The sequence below is a fragment of the Oncorhynchus clarkii genome, chromosome 25 (genome assembly GCF_045791955.1).
Source record: "Oncorhynchus clarkii lewisi isolate Uvic-CL-2024 chromosome 25, UVic_Ocla_1.0, whole genome shotgun sequence".
In the NCBI taxonomy this organism is placed as follows: domain Eukaryota; kingdom Metazoa; phylum Chordata; class Actinopteri; order Salmoniformes; family Salmonidae; genus Oncorhynchus; species Oncorhynchus clarkii.
The window spans coordinates 36601296-36623954 of NC_092171.1; the positions used below are offsets into that span (position 1 = coordinate 36601296).

At 41.1% G+C, this 22659-nt stretch overlaps 1 protein-coding gene across 1 annotated transcript in view; it reads right to left on the bottom strand.

The window, feature by feature from the left end:
• LOC139383509 (adhesion G protein-coupled receptor F3a) overlaps nucleotides 1–22659 on the bottom strand; it is a 31593-nt gene that overhangs the window by 2036 nt on the left and 6898 nt on the right. Inside the window, exons 2-13 of the mRNA XM_071128075.1 lie at nucleotides 19845–19904; nucleotides 17705–17836; nucleotides 17297–17452; nucleotides 16991–17097; nucleotides 14404–14462; nucleotides 14193–14314; nucleotides 7552–7767; nucleotides 6869–7123; nucleotides 6582–6722; nucleotides 4792–4976; nucleotides 2435–2629; nucleotides 944–2266 (exon numbers count right to left, since the gene is read on the bottom strand). Coding sequence (XP_070984176.1) covers nucleotides 944–2266; nucleotides 2435–2629; nucleotides 4792–4976; nucleotides 6582–6722; nucleotides 6869–7123; nucleotides 7552–7767; nucleotides 14193–14314; nucleotides 14404–14462; nucleotides 16991–17097; nucleotides 17297–17452; nucleotides 17705–17836; nucleotides 19845–19896 — 2943 coding nt within the window. The 5' untranslated portion in view covers nucleotides 19897–19904. The remainder of the gene's footprint in view (nucleotides 1–943; nucleotides 2267–2434; nucleotides 2630–4791; nucleotides 4977–6581; nucleotides 6723–6868; nucleotides 7124–7551; nucleotides 7768–14192; nucleotides 14315–14403; nucleotides 14463–16990; nucleotides 17098–17296; nucleotides 17453–17704; nucleotides 17837–19844; nucleotides 19905–22659) is intronic.

The window sequence follows — 22659 nt, forward strand, 5'->3', positions numbered from 1 at the left end:
TGTCACGTCTACTCCTACTCCTCCCCTTCTGAGTTAGACGTCGTCTACTCCTACTCTTCCCCTCCTGCGTTAGACGTTGTCCACTACTACTCCGCCCCTCCTGTGTTAGACGTCGTCTGCTCCTCCCCTCCTGAGTTAGACATCGTCTACTCCTACTCCTCCCCTTCTGAGTTAGACGTCGTCTACTCCTACTCTTCCCCTCCTGCGTTAGACGTTGTCCACTACTACTCCGCCCCTCCTGTGTTAGACGTCGTCTGCTCCTCCCCTCCTGAGTTAGACATCGTCTACTCCTGCTCCTCCCCTCCTGAGTTAGACGTCGTCTACTCCTACTCCTCCTCTCCTGCGTTAGACGTTGTCTACTCCTACTCCTCCCCTCCTGCGTTAGACGTCGTCTACTCCTACTCCTCCCCTCCTGCGTTAGACGTTGTCTACTCCTGCTCCTCCCCTCCTGAGTTAGACGTCATCTACTCCTATGCCTCCCCTCCTGAGTTAGACGTCGTCTACTCCTAATCCTCCCCTCCTGCGTTAGACGTCATCTACTCCTACTCCTCCCCTCCTGCGTTAGACGTCGTCTACTCCTACTCCTCCAACCATTCATTACTCACACCTGCGCCTCATCAGGCACACCTGGACCTTCCCTGATTACTCCCCCTATATATAGCACTCTGTTGGTATTTCCCATCCGGCATTATTGTCTCTGTTTCCATGTTCAGATGCATTCCTTGTTTTTGTATCTGTACATGTTTGTTTATATTAAACTCAGCACCTGCTTCCTAACTCCCTGCCTCTACATTACAAAAGACAATTACAGGGTTTGATCAAAAGACAATTACAGGGTTTGATCAAAAGACAATTGTATATTAGTCAGTGTTGCATTCAATTCCCTTCTAACACAGTTGACTGAATTGAGATGGAATTGACCCAAACCTAATCTCAGTCTTACCTGGAATGCGTTCAGCAGAGTGAAGGCGTAGTTCACCAGGTAGGCTATAGGTCCTTTGGTGATGTCAAACATCAAAACAAAAAATCCAAAAATCCATGTCCCTCCAAAGATTGGGGTTAGGAGGACAACCGCTTTTAGGATACCTTTGGCCACTTCTTTTTCATCCTTAGTGTTGACTTCAAGACTTGGTCTCAGGAGCCTTATGATAACTACTAGCATGCAGAACACATTGACTACTACAATAGTGCCAACAGGCAGAATGAACGCAAAGATCGAGCCCTTTAAAAAACCTCCATAAACCAGCCAACAAGCCTCGGTGGTGTAGTAGTAGTCCTTCTGGCCACTGTTGTAGGTGATAAATGTAATGAAAACAATTAACAGTGGACAGCAGTAGCCAACAGAAAAACACAGTCCCAAGCAAACCTTCTTGCTCATCTGATGGAACATAAATATCATCTGATGGAGAACCATGATACTCAGGCACAACATCCAGAAGAACATGGACAGGTAGCATAAATGCTTAATTACCACAAAGATCTGACACCAATTCTCTGGGATCATGTCGGGAAAAGCTGAGGCGAGAAAGCTGCAGTCGGCTACCAGTAAACACAGGCAGATGTTAATGTGGGCTGTGTGGCGACAATACGACACGCTGGACTTGACAACAGATTTCCACACAAGACATTCTATCACTAGACAGGAGAGAAGTGAGACAATTGAGATGCCCAAGCCCACATAGGTTATCTCCGTCATATAGGGAAGATTCTCTGGTTTCTTTGACATGAGGGTGGTGAATGAGGATAAGTGGGTGCATTCACAATGGTTTTCGTTATCAGGACCACTCCATACACAACCTTTACCAGACCATTGGCTTATTGTAAAATCCCAATATACACACTCTATCTTGTGGTTGCGGGGCCTTTCACTGATCAACTGGAAGTCTATTGAGATATCTGCAGATCCTTGACCAATAGAAGTGGACACCACGATGCTGTTTGGATCAGCGTCTGTTTGTTGCAGCTTTGGTAGATAGTTACTGAGAGATTTAAAACCTATAGTTTTAACCATCATGGAGCTAGTTCCCATGGTTACGGTGACATTGAAAACTTTGTTCACACAATTTTTCTCCGGCTGAGGTTTACAGCCATTCAACTCTATGTTTGTGTGTTGGTATGTGGTACTCTCGACATCTGACTGTTTAACCAGGCCCTCAACAGAAATCAGATATCTTTCAGCCATGGATCCGTTGACAAGGTCCGGTTTGAAAATCCATGACTTTTCAAGACTGCTATCCAAAAGATTGCTGGATGATATTAGAGCATCCTGAAAAAGGGGGGGAGGGAGGGAGGGGGAGGTCATATTTTAGTCGACTTCATTTAAAAATGTAAAAAATTACATTTCTGTTTACTTAATCTTTTGTCATTATAAATCGTACATACTGAAGAACAGATAAATAACATTCTGGTAAAGATGATTTTGGATTATACTTACTTGTAATTGAGCCTTATTCAGTGTGTAATTTTTTTGAGATTCGTTGATTGCGTTGTTCATGGTGAAGAGAATGGACACCGAAGCATTCACATTAGCATAAGTGTTGATGGATTCTGATTTATCGGTGGAAGATTTCAGACGTGAAAATATGTTTGCAGAATTTTTCTCAACTGATCCGAGTCCTATTGCAAGGTTCTGTAATGATAGAAAGAAAATGCATACAAAAACTACAGTTTAGAGCAGTTTAGAATATATGCCTTTTATAATAACAAAAAGTAATTTAAATGACAATACGGCCACCCCGCCACTTGTTTTGGGAAACAGCTGAGGGATGGGGCTGGAAAAATGTAAGCACTCTGAATAAGATCAAAATGATAGTTTTAACCATGTTTTGAAGCTAGTGTTTGTTTACAAATACATTGTTTACGAACAATGGAATAAAAAAAACAAGATAATATATTGTGGGTACAGCAGTTGAACTAAGCTCATGAGGCATTTTAAGTTCTATTATTCTAGAATGAATGGGTCTACGGGTCGATCCACCAATTCAGTGCCTTTTGAGAAGTGTAACTCGACCCCTCCCCCCCCTTTTTGGTTCATTTCCCCTAATTTTAACATTCGGTCATAAAGAGCACATGTTCAACTTCAGAAAAAAAGGTTTTCCCCATCTCAAGACGTAAAAAAAGACTATGAAAGTGCATAATAGGTGCCAACTAAAGTAAGAGGGTTGACATCTTAAATCAGCCATAAATCAATCCACTTCTGACAACAGGGAATGGCAATTTAATTCTTCACAAAAAAACAAACATTTCTAGCCTTTCTTATCTATAAATAAATAAATGATCATCTTCAGAAATCACTTTGTCAAAGCAACAAAATAACTTTACAATGATGGTGAACATTTTGAGACATTTTGGGGTGAAGTGGGTTAACACTAGAAGCTCCGATCCCAGTCATTTTGGGGTGAAGTGGGTTAACACTAGAAGCTCCGATCCCAGTCATTTTGGGGTGAAGTGGGTTAACACTAGAAGCTCCGATCCCAGTCATTTTGACTGCATAGTAATTCATTTAAAATGGAAATGTCTCTGCAATGTCCCCCTCTGCCCTTGACTTGTCCTAAATAAGTATATTTAACACTTATGATTATTATAATTTCATAAGCATAATTCCTGTTATAAGCCGTTTTTAAGTTACTTTTTCCAATATTAAAGTAGTATAGTATCACAGAACATATTGTGAGGTTTCACTAACCTTTGCCAAATAACAATTGAAATGTAAGAGATTATCTTTATTTGAAAATATCACTTTTTCCAAGAATAACCGCTGTTCCTTTGTGCTCTACACATGAGCATGCTGCAGCAGATGGCTTACAGTAACATTAACTAATGAAAATCCTATTGTTTTTTAAAATACTTTTCTTCTTCTTCTGTTACCCAAGACCTTCATAAACACAAGTGAAGGATCATTTTTCTGATGGCATTTATGAAATGTATTTATTAGACTGTTAGAACGTTGCAGTCAAAATGGCTGCTCATTGGCGTATTAAGGGGGTAGTGAGGCCCAGCTGTTTATTTAGATCTTCCTAGGAGACTCAGAGGTTGTGCGGAGGGATGCTGAATTTTGTCACTTTAGCAAGTTTTATGCATATTAAAAACCATCATTTATAGAATTATTCATATGGTTTATATTAAAGGGATTTTAAAATTATTTTAAAGGTGCTTTTAAAATTCAATATTGGTTGGTGTCCCAGGAGGTCTACCCCGGGGGATGGTAATAGAGGAGAGATACGTGAGGCGACGTTGGCTCCCTCTGCTGGGCATATGGGAGCTGGGCACCCCGACACGGACAGCTAAGTGGATTTAATTAGAGGAAAGCCGTGGAGGCTAAATAAAAGGAGCACGATGGCACACCGCGGGAGAGAGACAGACACCAGTTAAGAGAGAGAAGAAAGACCGAGCAAAACCTAAGTTATTTCTTTGATATATTTATTTTCTGTCTTAGTAAAGTAGTTTTTTCGGACTAAAGCCTCCCTGTCTCTGTGTCAATCTCTGCACGCTCAACCCAATGAATCAATTAGGATGATGTTTTCATACCTTTGAATCAATTAGGATGATTTGTTTTAATACCTGTGAATCAATTAGGATTATATGTTTTAATACCTGTGAATCAATTAGGATGATTTGTTTTAATACCTGTGAATCAATTAGGATGATTTGTTTTAATACCTGTGAATCAATTAGGATGATATGTTTTAATACCTGTGAATCAATTAGGATGATTTGTTTTAATACCTGTGAATCAATTAGGATGATATGTTTTAATACCTGTAAATCAATTAGGATGATTTGTTTTAATACCTGTGAATCAATTAGGATGTCATGTAGATCTACATTCACACAGTTAGATATTTCCTCCTCCCAAACTCCATTACTCAAACACCGTCTCTGGGTTTTTCCAATACCATTTTTACACTTCAGCACTGCCGTAAAGTCAGCCTTTGCGTTTGACCAGTCACCTTCAGCAGGACAAAATTTTGAATTGCCTGTGGAAATAAACAGAATCGTTGACAATAAGTAAGAAATAGATATTCAAGACATATTTTCACCATTTTAGATGAACAATAAATAGGGTGGCTTTTAAAAATCTATGTTTTTAACCCTTATTTTACCAGGTAAATTGACTGAGAACACATTATCATTTACAGCAACAAACTGGGGAATAGTTACAGGGGAGAGGAGGGGGATGAATGAGCCAATTGTAAACTGGGGATTATTAGGTGACCATGATGGTATGAGGGCCAGATTGGGAATTTAACCAGGACACCGGGGTTAACACCCCTACTCGTACGATAAGTGTCATGGTATCTTTAGTGACCACAGAGAGTCAGTACACCCGTTTTAACGTCCCATCCGAAAGACGGCACCCTACACAGGGCAGTGTCACTGAGACCAGAGGAAGGGGTGCCTCCTACTGACCCTCCAACACCACTTCCAGCAGCATCTGGTCTCCCATCCAGGGACCAACCCTGCTTAGTTTCAGAAGTTCAAGACAATGGTTGAGTTCCAGGTCGACTGTAATCTGATACCTGGATAGGATGATAACCACATATGATATAGCAATCTGATGCCCGACTGAAGTCGATGACGTGTCACACAACCCATGGTTGATGCAATTCAACGTCTGTAATGAAGTCGTCCTGGAACTCACCCAAGAATTTAAAAAATGATACTATACTGAACAAAAATATAAAGTCAACATGTAAAGTGTTGGTCCCATGTTTCATGAGCTTTAATAAAATATCCCCAAATGTTTCCATTTGCACAAAACTTTTTCTCTCAAATTGTGTGTACAAATTTTTTTACATCCCTGTTAATGAACATTTCTCCTTTGCCAAGATAATCCGTCCACCTGACAGTTGTGGCAGATCAAGAAGCTGATTAAACAGCAGGATCATTACACAGGTGCACTTTGTGCTGGGAACAATAAAAGGCCACACAAAAGTTTTAAGAGAGCAGGCAATTGGCATGCTGACTGCAGTAATGTCCGCAAGAGCTGTTGCAAGAGAATTTAAAGCTAATTTCTCTACCATAAGCCGCCTCCAACGTCGTTTTAGAGAATTTGGCAGTTCGTCCAACCTGCCTCACAACCGCAGACCACGTGTAAGCACGCCAGCCCAGGAACCTCCACATCCAGCTTCTTTACCTGTGGGATTGTCTGAGACCAGCCACCCAGACTGCTGATGAAACTGAGGAATATTTATGTCTGTAATAAAACCCTTTGTGTGGAAAAACTCATTCTGATTGGCTGGGACAGCTCCCAAGTGGGTGGCCCTGTTCCATCACAGGCCCACCCATGGCTGCTCCCCTGCCCAGTCATGTGAAATCCATAGATAGGGCCTAATACATTTATTTAAATTGACTGATTTCCTTATATGAACTGTAACTCAATAAAATGTTTGAAATTGTTCTATGTTGCATTTTTATATTTTTGTTCAGTATATTTATCATAGATTTAACTGAAAATATGCTTGCGTTTGTTACCCATTCCAAGAAGATTGGGGTATGCCGCTGAATGTTACTGTACCAATTTAGAGCATAATTGTTCATATGGCAAAATACAATGCTGGATAATGGTACTGAAAACCTACTGTAGATAACAGGGATATTGACAGTAGCATTTTTCTCTTGGGACAGGATGTTCATAAATGTACATGTTACAGCTGGCTCTTGTAAACTGCTGCAGCTGACAGTCGTATCAATCCGGTAAATTATGCCAGTACTGGTAACATCTGTGGAGGGATAAATTACAAGATTTAATAACTGTCAAATGTGTTCAACTGTGCTCCTAATTGCATTTTAATAGCAATTGTTATAACATACAGTCTTAAACATAGCGTAATTAACATGTGAGGACCATGAAGGGCAAAAAAATTACCTTTTTGTTCATTTAATGGAGTTTCAGTGTTGGTGTAATTCCATGTCACATTGTAGTTTTCAGTGCTATTCATAATTTCACATTGAACTCTGACAAAGATTCTATCATTTGCATTATATTTCGTGTAACAGTCTGGAAATTGGGGCGTGCTACTAATGTAAATTTGTGGCAGGAGCGCTATGTCTAGTGTTGCACTGGCTTTGTGGTTTATGGTCACATTGGATGATTTTGGATTGAAGACACACGTGTACAGCCCTGCAGTTAAATGAAAACGAAAAGAGAAACATGTTTTACTGTTTTATCTTACAAAGAGTTAGTCTGCGTGACTCAAGACCACGCTAGCTCACTGACTTAAAGCCTAGGCATTAGTTATGGGAGCTAGCACAAGTCCTCAGACGACTCATCATAAGACTGCAATTCACCCAACGAACTCCACTTCACAAACCGTAGGCCTATATCTGCACAGACCTTTCAGCACAGAGAAAAACTATAAAAAATTGCATGAATATGAGCAAATAATGAATGTGTCCCAAGTAGCAACCTTTACCTTTGACAGTGCCCTACTTATGACCAGATCCTATAGGTAATAACGTGCCATTTGGAACACACCCACTATCTAATTGGCCCTGTGAACTGTCCTATCATCTTCTACAACACCATACAAAATAACAGATAACACATACCTTCCCAGATCTCTGTTGCCTGTCTGAGGAGAATTGTAGTCTTCCTACTAGTGGGTATCACTGTAGCATCAGTGCCTGTTGTTACGTCGAATGTTTTACCGTCACTCCTTTTCAAAACCCATTCAATTGGTTTCATGTCCTCCTTGGCTTGGCAGAGAATTGTCTGTTTAGAATCATATTTTACCGGACCTTCTGGTACTGTGATCTCAACGACGCCTGTAAGAGAAAAGTACACCGAACATTTAGTAGCTTCTCACCTCTCCACCATGCTAGCGGATATGTGGTGAGCTGTGCATCACCATAGGGTGCTACTACACACATTGGTGGTGGAAGAGGTGAGAGGTTTCCCCCCTTTTCTATGTAACGCTCTTTGAAATGGTTTCAAGTTTTATCAGTCGTATGTTCAGGATACACATTGTATACACCGTCCAATGAAATGCTTTCTTGCAGGTTCCTTCTGGACAATGCAACAACAATAAGACAATGTAACAACAACAACAAAATATAATACGAAGACAAAGAAAAAGGCTCAGTAGAATAGAATAAACAATTTAGCATAAGTTTAATACAGGAGCAGTATGCCTTTGTTAAACTTTGCCCTGTGTAGCCCTCCCTGTGTCCCTACTAACTTGGCCTGCTTCGCTTCCACTGTGAGGCCACTAATGCATCCCCCTCTCCACCCTCCATTTCTCAAAAAATCACTTTTAGACGATACACCAGAAGAAGAAAATAAAATAAGAAAATAAACCACGACTTTGATAAATGTTAACTTTTTAAAATAGCATTTCCAAAACAAACCCTCAAAAACATGAAACAACTATTATTGTCAGAGGTTGCGCTCAACCCCATCTGCCTCAAGCCGCCCAGGCTGGCATGGAACAGAGCACACCCACAAACTCCAAGGTCAGTAGGCCCCACAGCCTATGCTGTCTCCAGCAGATCTTTAGACCCCACAGCCTATGCTGTCTCCAGCAGATCTTTAGACCCATCCAACTTGAAAAAAAAGGTACAAAAAATAAACATCTAGCCTTCACTAAATAAACAAAAACAGGTTATGTGTTTCAGGTAATAGCCCTTACATTCCTTCATTACAACTCTAAGTAAATTCTCTGTCATGCAAAAAATAAAAATAATCAAGATGCAGAAAGAACAAGACAGAAGGAACAAAATATATAGGCCTAGAGCGCATTCGGAAAGTTTTCAGACGTTGTTATGTTACGGCCTTATTCTAAAATGTATTAAATAAAAATATTTCCTCAGCAATCTACACACAAGACCCTATAATGACAAAGTTTAAACAGGTATAATTTAAAAAAAAAATTAAATATCTTATTTACATAAGTATTCAGATCCTTTGCTATGAGACTCAGAATTGAGCTCAGGTGAATCCTGTTTCCATTGATCATCCTTGGGATGTTTCTACAACTTAATTGGAGTCCACCTGTGGTAAATTCAATTGATTGGAAATGATTTGGAAAGGCACACACCTGTCTATATAAGGTCCTAAAGTTGACAGTGCATGTCAGAGCAAAAACCAAGCCATGAGGTCAAAGGAATTGTCTGTAGAGCTCCGAGACAGGATTGTGTCGAGGCACAGATCTGGGGAAGGGTACCAAAAATATTCTGCAGCATTGAATGTCCCCAAAAACACAGTGGCCTCCATCATTCTTAAATGGAAGAAGTTTGGAACCACCAAGACTCTTCCTAGAGCTGGCCACCTGGCCAAACTGAGCAATCGGGGGAGAAGGGCCTTGATCTGGGAGGTGACCAAGAACCCAATGGTCACTCTGACAGAGCTCCAGAGTTCCTCTGTGGAGATGGAAGAACCTTCCAGAAGGACAACCATCTCTCCAGCACTCCACCAATCAGGCCTTTATGGTAGAGTGGCGAGACGGAAGCCACTCCTCAGTAAAATAAACATGACAACCCACATGGTGTTTGCCAAAAGGCACCTAAAGACTCTCGGACCATGAGAAACAAGATTGTCTGGTCTGATGAAACCAAGATTGAACTTTGCCCTGAATGCCAAGCGTCACATCTGGAGGAAACCAGGCACCGCTCAGCACTTGGCCAATACCATCCCTACGGTGAAGCATGGTGGTGGCCGCATCATGCTGTGGGGATGTTGTTCAGCGGCAGGGACTGGGAGACTAGTGAAGCATGGTGGTGGCAGCATCATGCTGTGGGGATGTTGTTCAGGGACTGGGAGACTAGTGAAGCATGGTGGTGGCAGCATCATGCTGTGGGGATGTTGTTCAGCGGCAGGGACTGGGAGACTAGGGAAGCATGGTGGTGGCACCATCATGCTGTGGGGATGTTGTTCAGGGACTGGGAGACTAGTGAAGCATGGTGGTGGCCGCATCATGCTGTGGGGATGTTGTTCAGCGGCAGGAACTGGCAGACTAGTGAAGCATGGTGGTGGCAGAATCATGCTGTGGGGATGTTGTTTAGGGACTGGGAGACTAGTGAAGCATGGTGGTGGCAGCATCATGCTGTGGGGATGTTGTTCAGGGACTGGGAGACTAGTGAAGCATGGTGGTGGCTGCATCATGCTGTGGGGATGTTGTTCAGCGGCAGGGACTGGGAGACTAATGAAGCATGGTGGTGGCAGCATCATGCTGTGGGGATGTTGTTCAGGGACTGGGAGACTAGTGAAGCATGGTGGTGGCAGCATCATGCTGAGGGGATGTTGTTCAGCGGCAGGGACTGGCAGACTAGTCAGGATCGAGGGAAAGATTATTATGATATATATTTTTGCCTTTATTAAACTAAGCAAGTCAGTTAAGAACAAATTATTATTTACAATGACGGCCAAACCCTCCCGGGCCAATTGTGTGCCGCCCTATGGGACTCCCGATCACAGCCAGTTGTGGTACAGCCTGGTATCAAACCAGGGTCTGTAGTGACACCTCTAGCACTGCAGTGCCTTAGACCGCTGCGCCACTCGGGAGCCCAAGACGAACGGAGTAAATTACAGAGAGATCCTTGATGAAAACCTGCTCCAGAGCTTTCAGGGTCTCAGACTGGGGCGAAGGTTCACCTTCCAACAGGACAACGACCCTAAGCACACAGCCAAGACAGGAGGAGTGGCTTCGGGAAAAGTCTCTGAATGTCCTTGAGTGGCCCACCCAGGGCCCAGACATGAACACGATCTAACATCTCCGGAGAGACCTGAAAATAGCTGTTCAGTGACGCTCCCCATCCAACCTGACAGAGCTTGAAAGGATCTGCATAGAAGAATGGGAGAAACTCCCCAAATACATAAAATAAAACTTTTTGTCACATGCGCCGAATACAACAAGTGAAGACCTTACCGTGAAATGCTTACTTACAAGCCCTTAACCAACAGTGCAGTTCAAGAAGAGTTAAGAAAAAATTTACCAAATAAACTAAAGTAAAAAATAAAGTAACACAGTAACATAACAATAACGAGGCTATATACAGGGGGTACCGGTACCGAGGCAGTGTACAGGATAGTTGAGGTAATTTGTACATGTAGGTAGGGGTGAAGTGACTATGCATAGATAATAAACAGTGAGTAGCAGCAGTGTACAAAACAAATAGGGGGGTGGCATTTGATTAATTGTTCAGCAGTCTTATGGCTTGGGGTAAGAAGCTGTTAAGGAGCCTTTTGGTCCTAGACTTGGCGCTCCGGTACTGCTTGCCGTGTGGTTGCAGAGAAAACAGTTTATGACTTGGGAGACTAGAGTTTCTGACAATTTTATGGCCTTTCCTCTGACACCTCCTATTATATGGATCCTGGATGGCAGGAAGCTTGGCCCCAGTGATGTATTGGGCTTTACGCACTACCCTCTGTAGCTCCTTACGGTCAGATGCCGAGCAGTTGCCATACCAGGCGGTGATGCAACTGGTTAGGATGCTCTCAATGGTGCAGCTGTAGTACTTTTTGAGGATCTGGGGACCCATGCCAAATCTTTTCAGTCTCCAGAGGGGGAAAAGGTTTTGTCGTGCCCTCTTCACGACTGTCTTGGTGTGTTTGGACCATGATAGTTTGTTTGGTGATGTGGACATCAAGGAACTTGAAACTCTCGACCCGCTCGACTACAGCCCTGTTGATGTTAATGGGGGCCTGTTTGGCCCGCCTTTTCCTGTAGTTCCTTTGTCTTGCTCACATTGAGGGAGAGGTTGTTGTCCTGGTACCACACTGCCAGGTCTCTGACCTCCTCCCTATAGACTGTCTCATCGTTGTCAGTGATCAGGCCTACCACTGTTGTGTCGTCAGCAAACTTAATAATAGTGCTGGAGTCGTGTTTGGCCATGCAGTCGTGGGTGAACAGGGAGTACAGGAGGGGGCTAAGTACACAACCCTGAGGGGCCCCAGTGTTGAGGATCAGCGTGGCAGACGTGTTGTTGCCTACCCTTACCACCTGGGGGCGGCCTGTTAGGAAGTACAGGATCCAATTGCAGAGGGAGGTGTCAGGTCCCAGGGTCCTTAGCTTAGTGATGAGCTTCGTGGGCACTATGATGTTGAACACTGAGCTGTAGTCAATGAACAGCATTCTCATATAGGTGTTATTTTTGTCCATGTAGGAAAGGGCAGTGGGGATTGAGATTGCATCATCTGTGGATCTGTTGGGGCGGTATGCAAATTGGAGTGGGTCTAGGGTATCTGGGAGGAGGCTGTTGATGTGAGCCATGACCAGCCTTTCATAGCACTTCATGGCTACCGACGTGAGTGCTACGTTTAGGCAGGTTACCTTCGCTTCCTTTGGCACAGGGACTATGGTGGTGTGCTTGAAACATGTAAGTATTACAGACAGTCAGAGAGAGGTTGAAGATGTTAGTGAAGACACTTGCCAGTTGGTCCGCGTATGCTTTGAGTACACGTCCTGGTAATCCATCAGGCCCTGCGGCTTTGTGAATGTTGACCTGTTTAAAGGTCTTGCTCACATCGGCTGCCGAGAGCGTTATCACATAGTCATCCAGAACAGCTGGTGCTCTAGTGCATGCTTCAATGTTGCTTGCCTCGAAGCAAGCATAAAAGGCCTTTAGCTCGCCTGGACAGCTCGCGTCTAGATTTCCCTTTGTAGGCAGTAATAGTTTTCAAGCCCTGCCACATCCGACGAGCATCAGAGCCGGTGTAGTAGGAATAAATCTTCATCCTATTTTGACGCTTTGCTTGTTTGATGGTTCGTCTGAGGGCATAACGGGATTTCTTAGAAGCGTCCGGATTAGTGTCCCACTCCTTGAAAGCGGCAGTTCTAGCCTTTAGCTTGATGAGGATATTGCCTGTAATCCATGGCTTCTGGTTGGGATATGTATGTACGGTCTCTGTGGGGACGATGTTGTCGATGCACTTATTGATGAAGCCGTTGACTGAGGTGGTATACTCCTCAATGCCATTGGATGAATCCCGGAACAAATTCCAGTCTGTGCTAGCAAAGCAGTCCTGTTGTGTAGCATCCACGTCATCTGACCATTTCCATATTCAGCGAGTCATTGGTACTTCCTGCTTTAGTTTTTGCTCGTAAGCAGGAATCAGGAGGATATAATTATGGTCATATTTTCCAAATGGAGGGTGGGAGGAGAGCTTTGTATGCATCTCTGTGTGTGGAGTAAAGGTGGCCTAGTTCTTTTTTCCTCTGGTTGCACATGTGACATGCTGGTAAAAAAAATGTAAAACGGATGTTAGCCTGCATTAAAGTCCCCGGCCACTAGGAGCGCTGCTTCTGGTTGAGCATTTTCTTGTTTGCTTATGGCCGTATAGAGTTGGCTGAGTGCGATCTTAGTGCCAGCATCGGTCTGGGGTGGTAAATAGACGGCTACGAATAATATAGATGAGAACTCTCTTGGTAAATATTGTGATCTACAACTCATTATAAGGTACTCTACCTCAGTCAAGCAATACCTCAAGACTTCTTTAATATTAGACATCACATGCGAAGCTTGTAGCGTCATACCCAAGAAGACTTGAGGCTGTAATTGCTGCCAAAGGTGCTTCAACAAAGTACTGAGTAATGTGATATCTCAGTTTTGATTTATTTATACATTTGCAACAATTTCTAAAAACCTGTTTTTGCTTTGTCATTATGGTGTATTATGTGTAGATTGATGAGGGGGGGAAAACAATTTAATACATTTTAGAATAAGGCTGTAAACATGTTGAAAAAGTAAAGAGGTCTGAACACTTTCCAAAGGCACTGTATCAAGCATCCCAGAGTAGGAATGCTGATCTAGGATCAGGTCCCCTTGTCCATATACTATTATTAATTGAATACTTTCCGAAGGCACTGTATCAAGCATCCCAGAGTAGGAATGCTGATCTAGGATCAGGTCCCCTTGTCCATATACTATTATTAATTGAATACTTTCCGAAGGCACTGTATCAAGCATCCCAGAGTAGGAATGCTGATCTAGGATCAGGTCCCCTTGTCCATATACTATCATTAATAACTGTTCATACAGTCAGACCAATTCTAATATTTTGTCACTAATCAGATTAGCTCTTTTGCCACTAATTGGGCAATTTGAGAAACAAGGTCAGAATTGGCTGCCTGTGTAAATAAGCACAGCCATTGTGACCTAAAAGGCCATACTGATACTAAATCAGCACTCATACTGTGATATGCTTGATACATACGGCCCCCAATGTAGCTAGCCCCTGATTTAGATAGACATACCTGCTGTCTCTAGCGTGAACGTAGAATTCAGTATTTTTTCCAATTCTGCTGTTTTGCTTGCAAGGACATCAGCTGAAACGTCGTTGAGGTTCATTTCAAAAGCAATGATGACACTGCCACGACTTAAAGCAAAAACCAGGGACAAGATCAGGTCTACTGTATGTCGATCCCACAAAAAAACGTAACATCATTTGTAAACGAGCTGAATTACCTGAACCCTGTGATGTGTATGTCATCAAATGAATTCAATGTACTGTACACCGCTTTCAGCTAAAACAAAGAAGAAAATTGTTTGCATATTAGAAACGAATTAAGAATGATCATGCACATAGATCTGTGAAGAGTATATTGTCAACATATATTATTGCAAATACCATATTAAACTATCTAAATAACATATATCCCTTTAAATGATAGTTCCTGTCTTCATTCTGTGTGTGTCATTAGAACATTGCAGTAACCCATTCCCATATTTTAAATGATAGTTCCTGTCTTCATTCTGTGTGTGTCATTAGAACATTGCAGTAACCCATTCCCATATTTTAAATGATAGTTCCTGTCTTCATTCTGTGTGTGTCATTAGAACATTGCAGTAACCCATTCCCATATTTTAAATGATAGTTCCTGTCTTCATTCTGTGTGTGTCATTAGAACATTGCAGTAACCCATTCCCATATTTTAAATGATAGTTCCTGTCTTCATTCTGTGTGTGTCATTAGAACATTGCAGTAACCCATTCCCATATTTTAAATGATAGTTCCTGTCTTCATTCTGTGTGTGTCATTAGAACATTGCAGTAACCCATTCCCATATTTTAAATGATAGTTCCTGTCTTCATTCTGTGTGTGTCATTAGAACATTGCAGTAACCCATTCCCATATTTTAAATGATAGTTCCTGTCTTCATTCTGTGTGTGTCATTAGAACATTGCAGTAACCCATTCCCATATTTTAAATGATAGTTCCTGTCTTCATTCTGTGTGTGTCATTAGAACATTGCAGTAACCCATTCCCATATTTTAAATGATAGTTCCTGTCTTCATTCTGTGTGTGTCATTAGAACATTGCAGTAACCCATTCCCATATTTTAAATGATAGTTCCTGTCTTCATTCTGTGTGTGTCATTAGAACATTGCAGTAACCCATTCCCATATTTTAAATGATAGTTCCTGTCTTCATTCTGTGTGTGTCATTAGAACATTGCAGTAACCCATTCCCATATTTTAAATGATAGTTCCTGTCTTCATTCTGTGTCATTAGAACATTGCAGTAACCCATTCCCATATTTTAAATGATAGTTCCTGTCTTCATTCTGTGTGTGTCATTAGAACATTGCAGTAACCCATTCCCATATTTTAAATGATAGTTCCTGTCTTCATTCTGTGTGTGTCATTAGAACATTGCAGTAACCCATTCCCATATTTTAAATGATAGTTCCTGTCTTCATTCTGTGTGTGTCATTAGAACATTGCAGTAACCCATTCCCATATTTTAAATGATAGTTCCTGTCTTCATTCTGTGTGTGTCATTAGAACATTGCAGTAACCCATTCCCATATTTTAAATGATAGTTCCTGTCTTCATTCTGTGTGTGTCATTAGAACATTGCAGTAACCCATTCCCATATTTTAAATGATAGTTCCTGTCTTCATTCTGTGTGTGTCATTAGAACATTGCAGTAACCCATTCCCATATTTTAAATGATAGTTCCTGTCTTCATTCTGTGTGTGTCATTAGAACATTGCAGTAACCCATTCCCATATTTTAAATGATAGTTCCTGTCTTCATTCTGTGTGTGTCATTAGAACATTGCAGTAACCCATTCCCATATTTTAAATGATAGTTCCTGTCTTCATTCTGTGTGTGTCATTAGAACATTGCAGTAACCCATTCCCATATTTTAAATGATAGTTCCTGTCTTCATTCTGTGTGTGTCATTAGAACATTGCAGTAACCCATTCCCATATTTTAAATGATAGTTCCTGTCTTCATTCTGTGTGTGTCATTAGAACATTGCAGTAACCCATTCCCATATTTTAAATGATAGTTCCTGTCTTCATTCTGTGTGTGTCATTAGAACATTGCAGTAACCCATTCCCATATTTTAAATGATAGTTCCTGTCTTCATTCTGTGTGTGTCATTAGAACATTGCAGTAACCCATTCCCATATTTTAAATGATAGTTCCTGTCTTCATTCTGTGTGTGTCATTAGAACATTGCAGTAACCCATTCCCATATTTTAAATGATAGTTCCTGTCTTCATTCTGTGTGTGTCATTAGAACATTGCAGTAACCCATTCCCATATTTTAAATGATAGTTCCTGTCTTCATTCTGTGTGTGTCATTAGAACATTGCAGTAACCCATTCCCATATTTTAAATGATAGTTCCTGTCTTCATTCTGTGTGTGTCATTAGAACATTGCAGTAACCCATTAGAACATTGCAGTAACCCATTAGAACATTGCAGTAACCCATTAGAACATTGCAGTAACCCATTAGAACATTGCAGTAACCCATTAGAACATTGCAGTAACCCATTAGAACATTGCAGTAACCCATTAGAACATTGCAGTAACCCATTAGAACATTGCAGTAACCCATTAGAACATTGCAGTAACCCATTAGAACATTGCAGTAACCCATTAGAACATTGCAGTAACCCATTAGAACATTGCAGTAACCCATTAGAACATTGCAGTAACCCATTAGAACATTGCAGTAACCCATTAGAACATTGCAGTAACCCATTCCCATATTTTAAACCATTTTTATATGTACAGTATAAATTTGACAAATACCTTTGGCAATAATTCATCATGCAAGGTTTTGTATTCATTAGAATTTGGATTGCTGTAACTTTCAAAATATACCCTTCCAGCTATGTTAAGTTGTCCAATGACAGTAACTGTGAATAAAAGAGATCGTTATTTGCAATGTGTACTGGGCCTTTTGCATTCTGTCTTTGAACTGGCTTGTGAAAATGCAAACTGTTGACAGACTGGTATGTTTGATTATGTACACATTTTGGATTACACACACACACACACACACACACACACACACACACACACACACACACACACACACACACACACACAGAATACCTCTTGTTTCAGGGAGGCACATTGGTTTTGTTTCTGTGGTTTCAAATGTGCAGTTTTTTAGTTTACAACAGTTAGGTGAAGACTGACATACTGCAACACTCCAGATATGCCCTGGTGTGCATTTGCACTGAGTTTTGTTTTGAAGAGGGACACAATCTGTTGAAATAAGTTCAATACATAATTTTAGCCATATTTACCCCAAAATAAATGAAATGGAAATCAAATGAAAATGATAGAATTATATAGAATATATATATATAGAATTTGCTTTATATAGGCCTATACTGAATAGACACGGGGTTAGACTTGTGTGTGTTTTTACAGTAGGTTTACTAATGCAATGTTTCCCATGTTAGAGTATTTGATTCTACATTAGTAAACCAGCTACAGTATTGCATACATATTTACCTGTTGTGACGTTAAGGGTGTCAACACTCACAGGATTGTCCATTTTAAAAGATTTGAGTATAGCATCAATACGGTTGTCTGGTATGGACGCCTCAGTCCTCAGTACCATATAGTAGACTTTTGTTGAGTTGCCTGAAACATGCAAAACACCATGCAAAACATACTTTAGAAATAGAGTATGTAAAGTTTGAAGTACTGTACAAGGAATTCAAAGTAAGAGCGGGCATGCAAATGATAAATTGTCAGATGCTCACTGTTTACCCATACCTCTATCAGCAGCATTATGTCATGATTATGGAGTCCTGTCGTATTACTGTGTTAGCTATATGGCAGGGTTGGGGTCAATTTAATTTATATTCAGTCAAATGCTTCCTGAATTAACTGAATCTAAATGGAATTGACCCCAACAACCCTTGTGGTACCTTCATTTCTGGATTGCTTCCAGACTATAGATTATGTCCCAGGTGATACTTGGAGCCTAGCCTCCTACAACCAGACTGATCTGACAAGCTCGGGAGATCAGTCTGGTTGTAGGAGGCTACCTGCAGCTATCCCTGGCTGAAAGTAGTACACAAAAGGGAATAGGGTTAGGGTAGTGGACCAAAAGGGAATAGGATTAGGGTAGTGGGCCAAACGGGAATAGGATTAGGGTAGTGACCAAAAGGGAATAGGATTAGGGTAGTGGGCCAAAAGGGAATGGGATTAGGGTAGTGACCAAAAGGGAATAGGATTAGGGTAGTGGACCAAAAGGGAATAGGATTAGGGTAGTGACCAAAAGGGTATAGGATTAGGGTAGTGGGCCAAAAGGGAATGGGATTAGGGTAGTGACCAAAAGGGAATAGGATTAGGGTAGTGGACCAAAAGGGAATAGGATTAGGGTAGTGGACCAAAAGGGAATAGGGTTAGGGTAGTGGACCAAAAGGGAATAGGATTAGGGTAGTGGACCAAAAGGGAATAGGATTAGGGTAGTGGACCAAAAGGGAATAGGATTAGGGTAGTGGACCAAAAGGGAATAGGATTAGGGTAGTGGATCAAAAGGGAATAGGATTAGGGTAGTGGACCAAAAGGGAATAGGATTAGGGTAGTGGACCAAAAGGGAATAGGATTAGGGTAGTGGACCAAAAGGGAATAGGATTAGGGTAGTGGACCAAAAGGGAATAGGATTAGGGTAGTGACCAAAAGGGAATAGGATTAGGGTAGTGGACCAAAAGGGAATAGGATCAGGGTAGTGGACCAAAAGGGAATAGGATTAGGGTAGTGGACCAAAAGGGAATAGGATTAGGGTAGTGGACCAAAAGGGAATAGGATTAGGGTAGTGACCAAAAGGGTATAGGATTAGGGTAGTGGGCCAAAAGGGAATGGGATTAGGGTAGTGACCAAAAGGGAATAGGATTAGGGTAGTGGACCAAAAGGGAATAGGATTAGGGTAGTGGACCAAAAGGGAATAGGGTTAGGGTAGTGGACCAAAAGGGAATAGGATTAGGGTAGTGGACCAAAAGGGAATAGGATTAGGGTAGTGGACCAAAAGGGAATAGGATTAGGGTAGTGGACCAAAAGGGAATAGGATTAGGGTAGTGGACCAAAAGGGAATAGGATTAGGGTAGTGGACCAAAAGGGAATAGGATTAGGGTAGTGGACCAAAAGGGAATAGGATTAGGGTAGTGGACCAAAAGGGAATAGGATTAGGGTAGTGGACCAAAAGGGAATAGGATTAGGGTAGTGACCAAAAGGGAATAGGATTAGGGTAGTGGACCAAAAGGGAATAGGATTAGGGTAGTGGACCAAAAGGGAATAGGATTAGGGTAGTGGACCAAAAGGGAATAGGATTAGGGTAGTGGACCAAAAGGGAATAGGATTAGGGTAGTGGACCAAAAGGGAATAGGATTAGGGTAGTGGACCAAAAGGGTGCCATTTGGGAGGTAGACATAGTCTTCAAAATAGGGAAAAAATGTAAATGAGCTTACCATTTGCAGAGACCTGAGCAACAGCAACAAAAACACATCCCATTATTACTCAAGTACATATGTTCAGCAGGAACAAACCAGAAAAATACATTATACAATTATTATGGAATCGGGCAAATTTTCAAGTTTGTAATTAAGTATTTGGTTTGCTACAAACATATAGCTGAAATCTTGACCAACCTTGTAGCAAGTTAGTCCTAGAAAATATAAAAGAATGAAAGTCTTCATTTTGTAACCTTCAGATGGAGACAGAGATAGAAATGGCAGTTGGTGTACAGCAGAAACACAGTTGTAGGTCATTTACATTCCATCCCAACAAGATAACGGTCAGTGGAACTGTCAATACTTGGATAAACCCATGTTCCTTTGGGAGTTGTTTTTCACTGTTGTTACATTGAATAAATAAAGTAACACATGAACACAAACATTTTTTGACAGACTTACTGGTATAACAAATGTTTGATTATTTACCCATTTTGGATTACACACACACACACACACACACACACACACACACACACACACACACACACACACACACACACACACACACACACACACACACACACACACACACACACACACAATAAACATCCCCAAACATGAAGGGCCATATATGACCAGGCCCAGATTTGAATCTGGACCTAATCAAGAAATGGAAATAATTATTATTCACAGGGTTAATAAAGGCACAATCGGTTTCAATGTCCTACTGTTCAATGGTCCATTCATTAAAATGTAGGTTAATATCCCCACATAATTAAACAGAGGGGCAATTCCAGCATTTATGGACATTTCACAGAATGAAACGTTTTATGTGTGTGTCTATAGTACCCCCTGGGGTGAGTGTATACCAGTGGAGGCAGGTGGGAGGAGCTATAGGGATACAGCTCCATATGTTTGATGTGTTTGATACCGTTCCATTAATTCCATTCCACATATTACAATGAGTCCTATAGCTCCTCCCACCAGCTTCCACTGGTATACCCTGTACATACCCCAAAAAGTGGATTTCTAAATATTGGCATGTTGGAGAAATAAACACTAAAGTGTTATGGATGTTACATGAAATGAGACTGAACAAAAGTCTGTGAGTTTGTAAGTTTTAGGTCAAAACATGGATTTCCAATTGCAAGGAAAGGCTTAGCTGAACACATAAACGATCATTTTGAAGACTGTCATTACCATCATAACTTTAGAGAGGAAAAACTGCCGTTATGGATGTTATGGAGTCTGAAATACACATTCAAATATGAAAGATTTCTTAATCAAAATCTATCATAACATATTTGTTGTCATTTGGAATGTTTTAAAAGGTCAGTAGAATGCATAATACTTTAGTACTGCTTTTACAGGCAGCCTGGATAGCACACCTGGCCAGGCACCACACCCTAACAGTTTATATTATTTTGTATCTTTAAACATATAAAACCTTTACCAGTTGAATGTGGATGTAAATATAAGATGTTTTTGTATAACAATTTTTCTGAAATATCAATTTTTCTAAAAGTCAGCATATTTTGGGCGGCTTTCATTTGAAAAAGACTACAGGACTATTCACAAAGTATATTTTTAATAAACAGTACTACCATGCCCATGTATGAGTAATGCATTTCAGCATATACAGCACCAGTCAAACGTTTGGACACACCTACTCATTCAAGGCTTTCTTTTGACTATTTTCTACATTGTAGAAAAATAGTGAAGACATCAAAACTATGAAATAACACATATCATGTAGTAACCAAAAAAGTGTAAACAAATAAAAATATATTTCATATTTGAGATTCTTCAAAGTAGCCACCTTTGGCTTGTTGACAGCTTTGCACACGCTTGGCATTCTCTCAACCAGCTTCAGCTGGAATGCTTTTCCAACAGTCTTGAAGGAGTTCCCACATATGCTAAGCACTTGTTGGCTGCTTTTCCTTCACTCTGCGGTCCAACTCATCCCAAACCATCTCAATTGGGTTGAGGTCGGATGATTGTGGAGGCCAGGTCATCTTATGCAGCACTCCATCACTCTCCTTCTTGGTCAAATAACCCTTACATAACCTGGAGGTGTGTGAGGTCATTGTCCTGTTGAAAAACCAATGACAGTACCGCTAAGCGCAAACCCGATAGGATGGCGTATCGCTGCAGAATGCTGTGGTAGCCATGCTGGTTAAGTGTGACTTGAATTCTAAATAAATCAACACTGTTTGTGATAACTGCAGTTGTTTCTAATCTTCAATTGTATCTTTCACTTGTGACACTTTGTCTTTTGTGTGTATTCTGTATTTTTATGTAATGTTTTATGGACATGCTGCTATTTCCCTGTTTCGCCTTCTTGCCAGGTTTTTAACCTCAATGGGTTTCGCCGTAAAGCCTATTTGAAATCGGACACTGTGGTAGGATTAACAAGAAGTGTATCTTTAAAATGGTGTAAAATACTTGTATGTTTGAGGAATTTTAATTATGAGATTTCTGTTGTTTGAATTTGGTCACCTGCACTTTTACTGGCTATTGTCATTTCAATCCCGTTAGCGGGATCTCAGCCCAAAGAGGTTATTAAATAAAGGTTAAATAAAAAATCAATGACAGTGTCACCAGCAAAGCACCCCCACACCATTACACCTCCTCTTCCATGCTTCACGGTGGGAACCACACAGGCAGAGATCATCCGTTCACATACTCTGCGTCTCACAAAGACATGGCCGTTGGAACCAAAAATCGCCAATTTTGACTCATCAGACCAAAGGACAGATTTCCACTGGTCCAATGTACATTGCTCGTGTTTCGTGGCCCAAGCAAGTCTCTTTTTCTTTTTGGTGTCCATTAGTAGTGGTTTCTTTGCAGCAATTTGACCATGAAGGCCTGATTCACGTAGCCTCCTCTGAACAGTTGATGTTGAGATGTGTCTGTTACTTGAACTCTGTGAAGCATTTATTTGGGCTGCAATTTAATGAACTTATCCTCTGCAGCAGAGGTAACTAACTATATGTTCAAGATGGC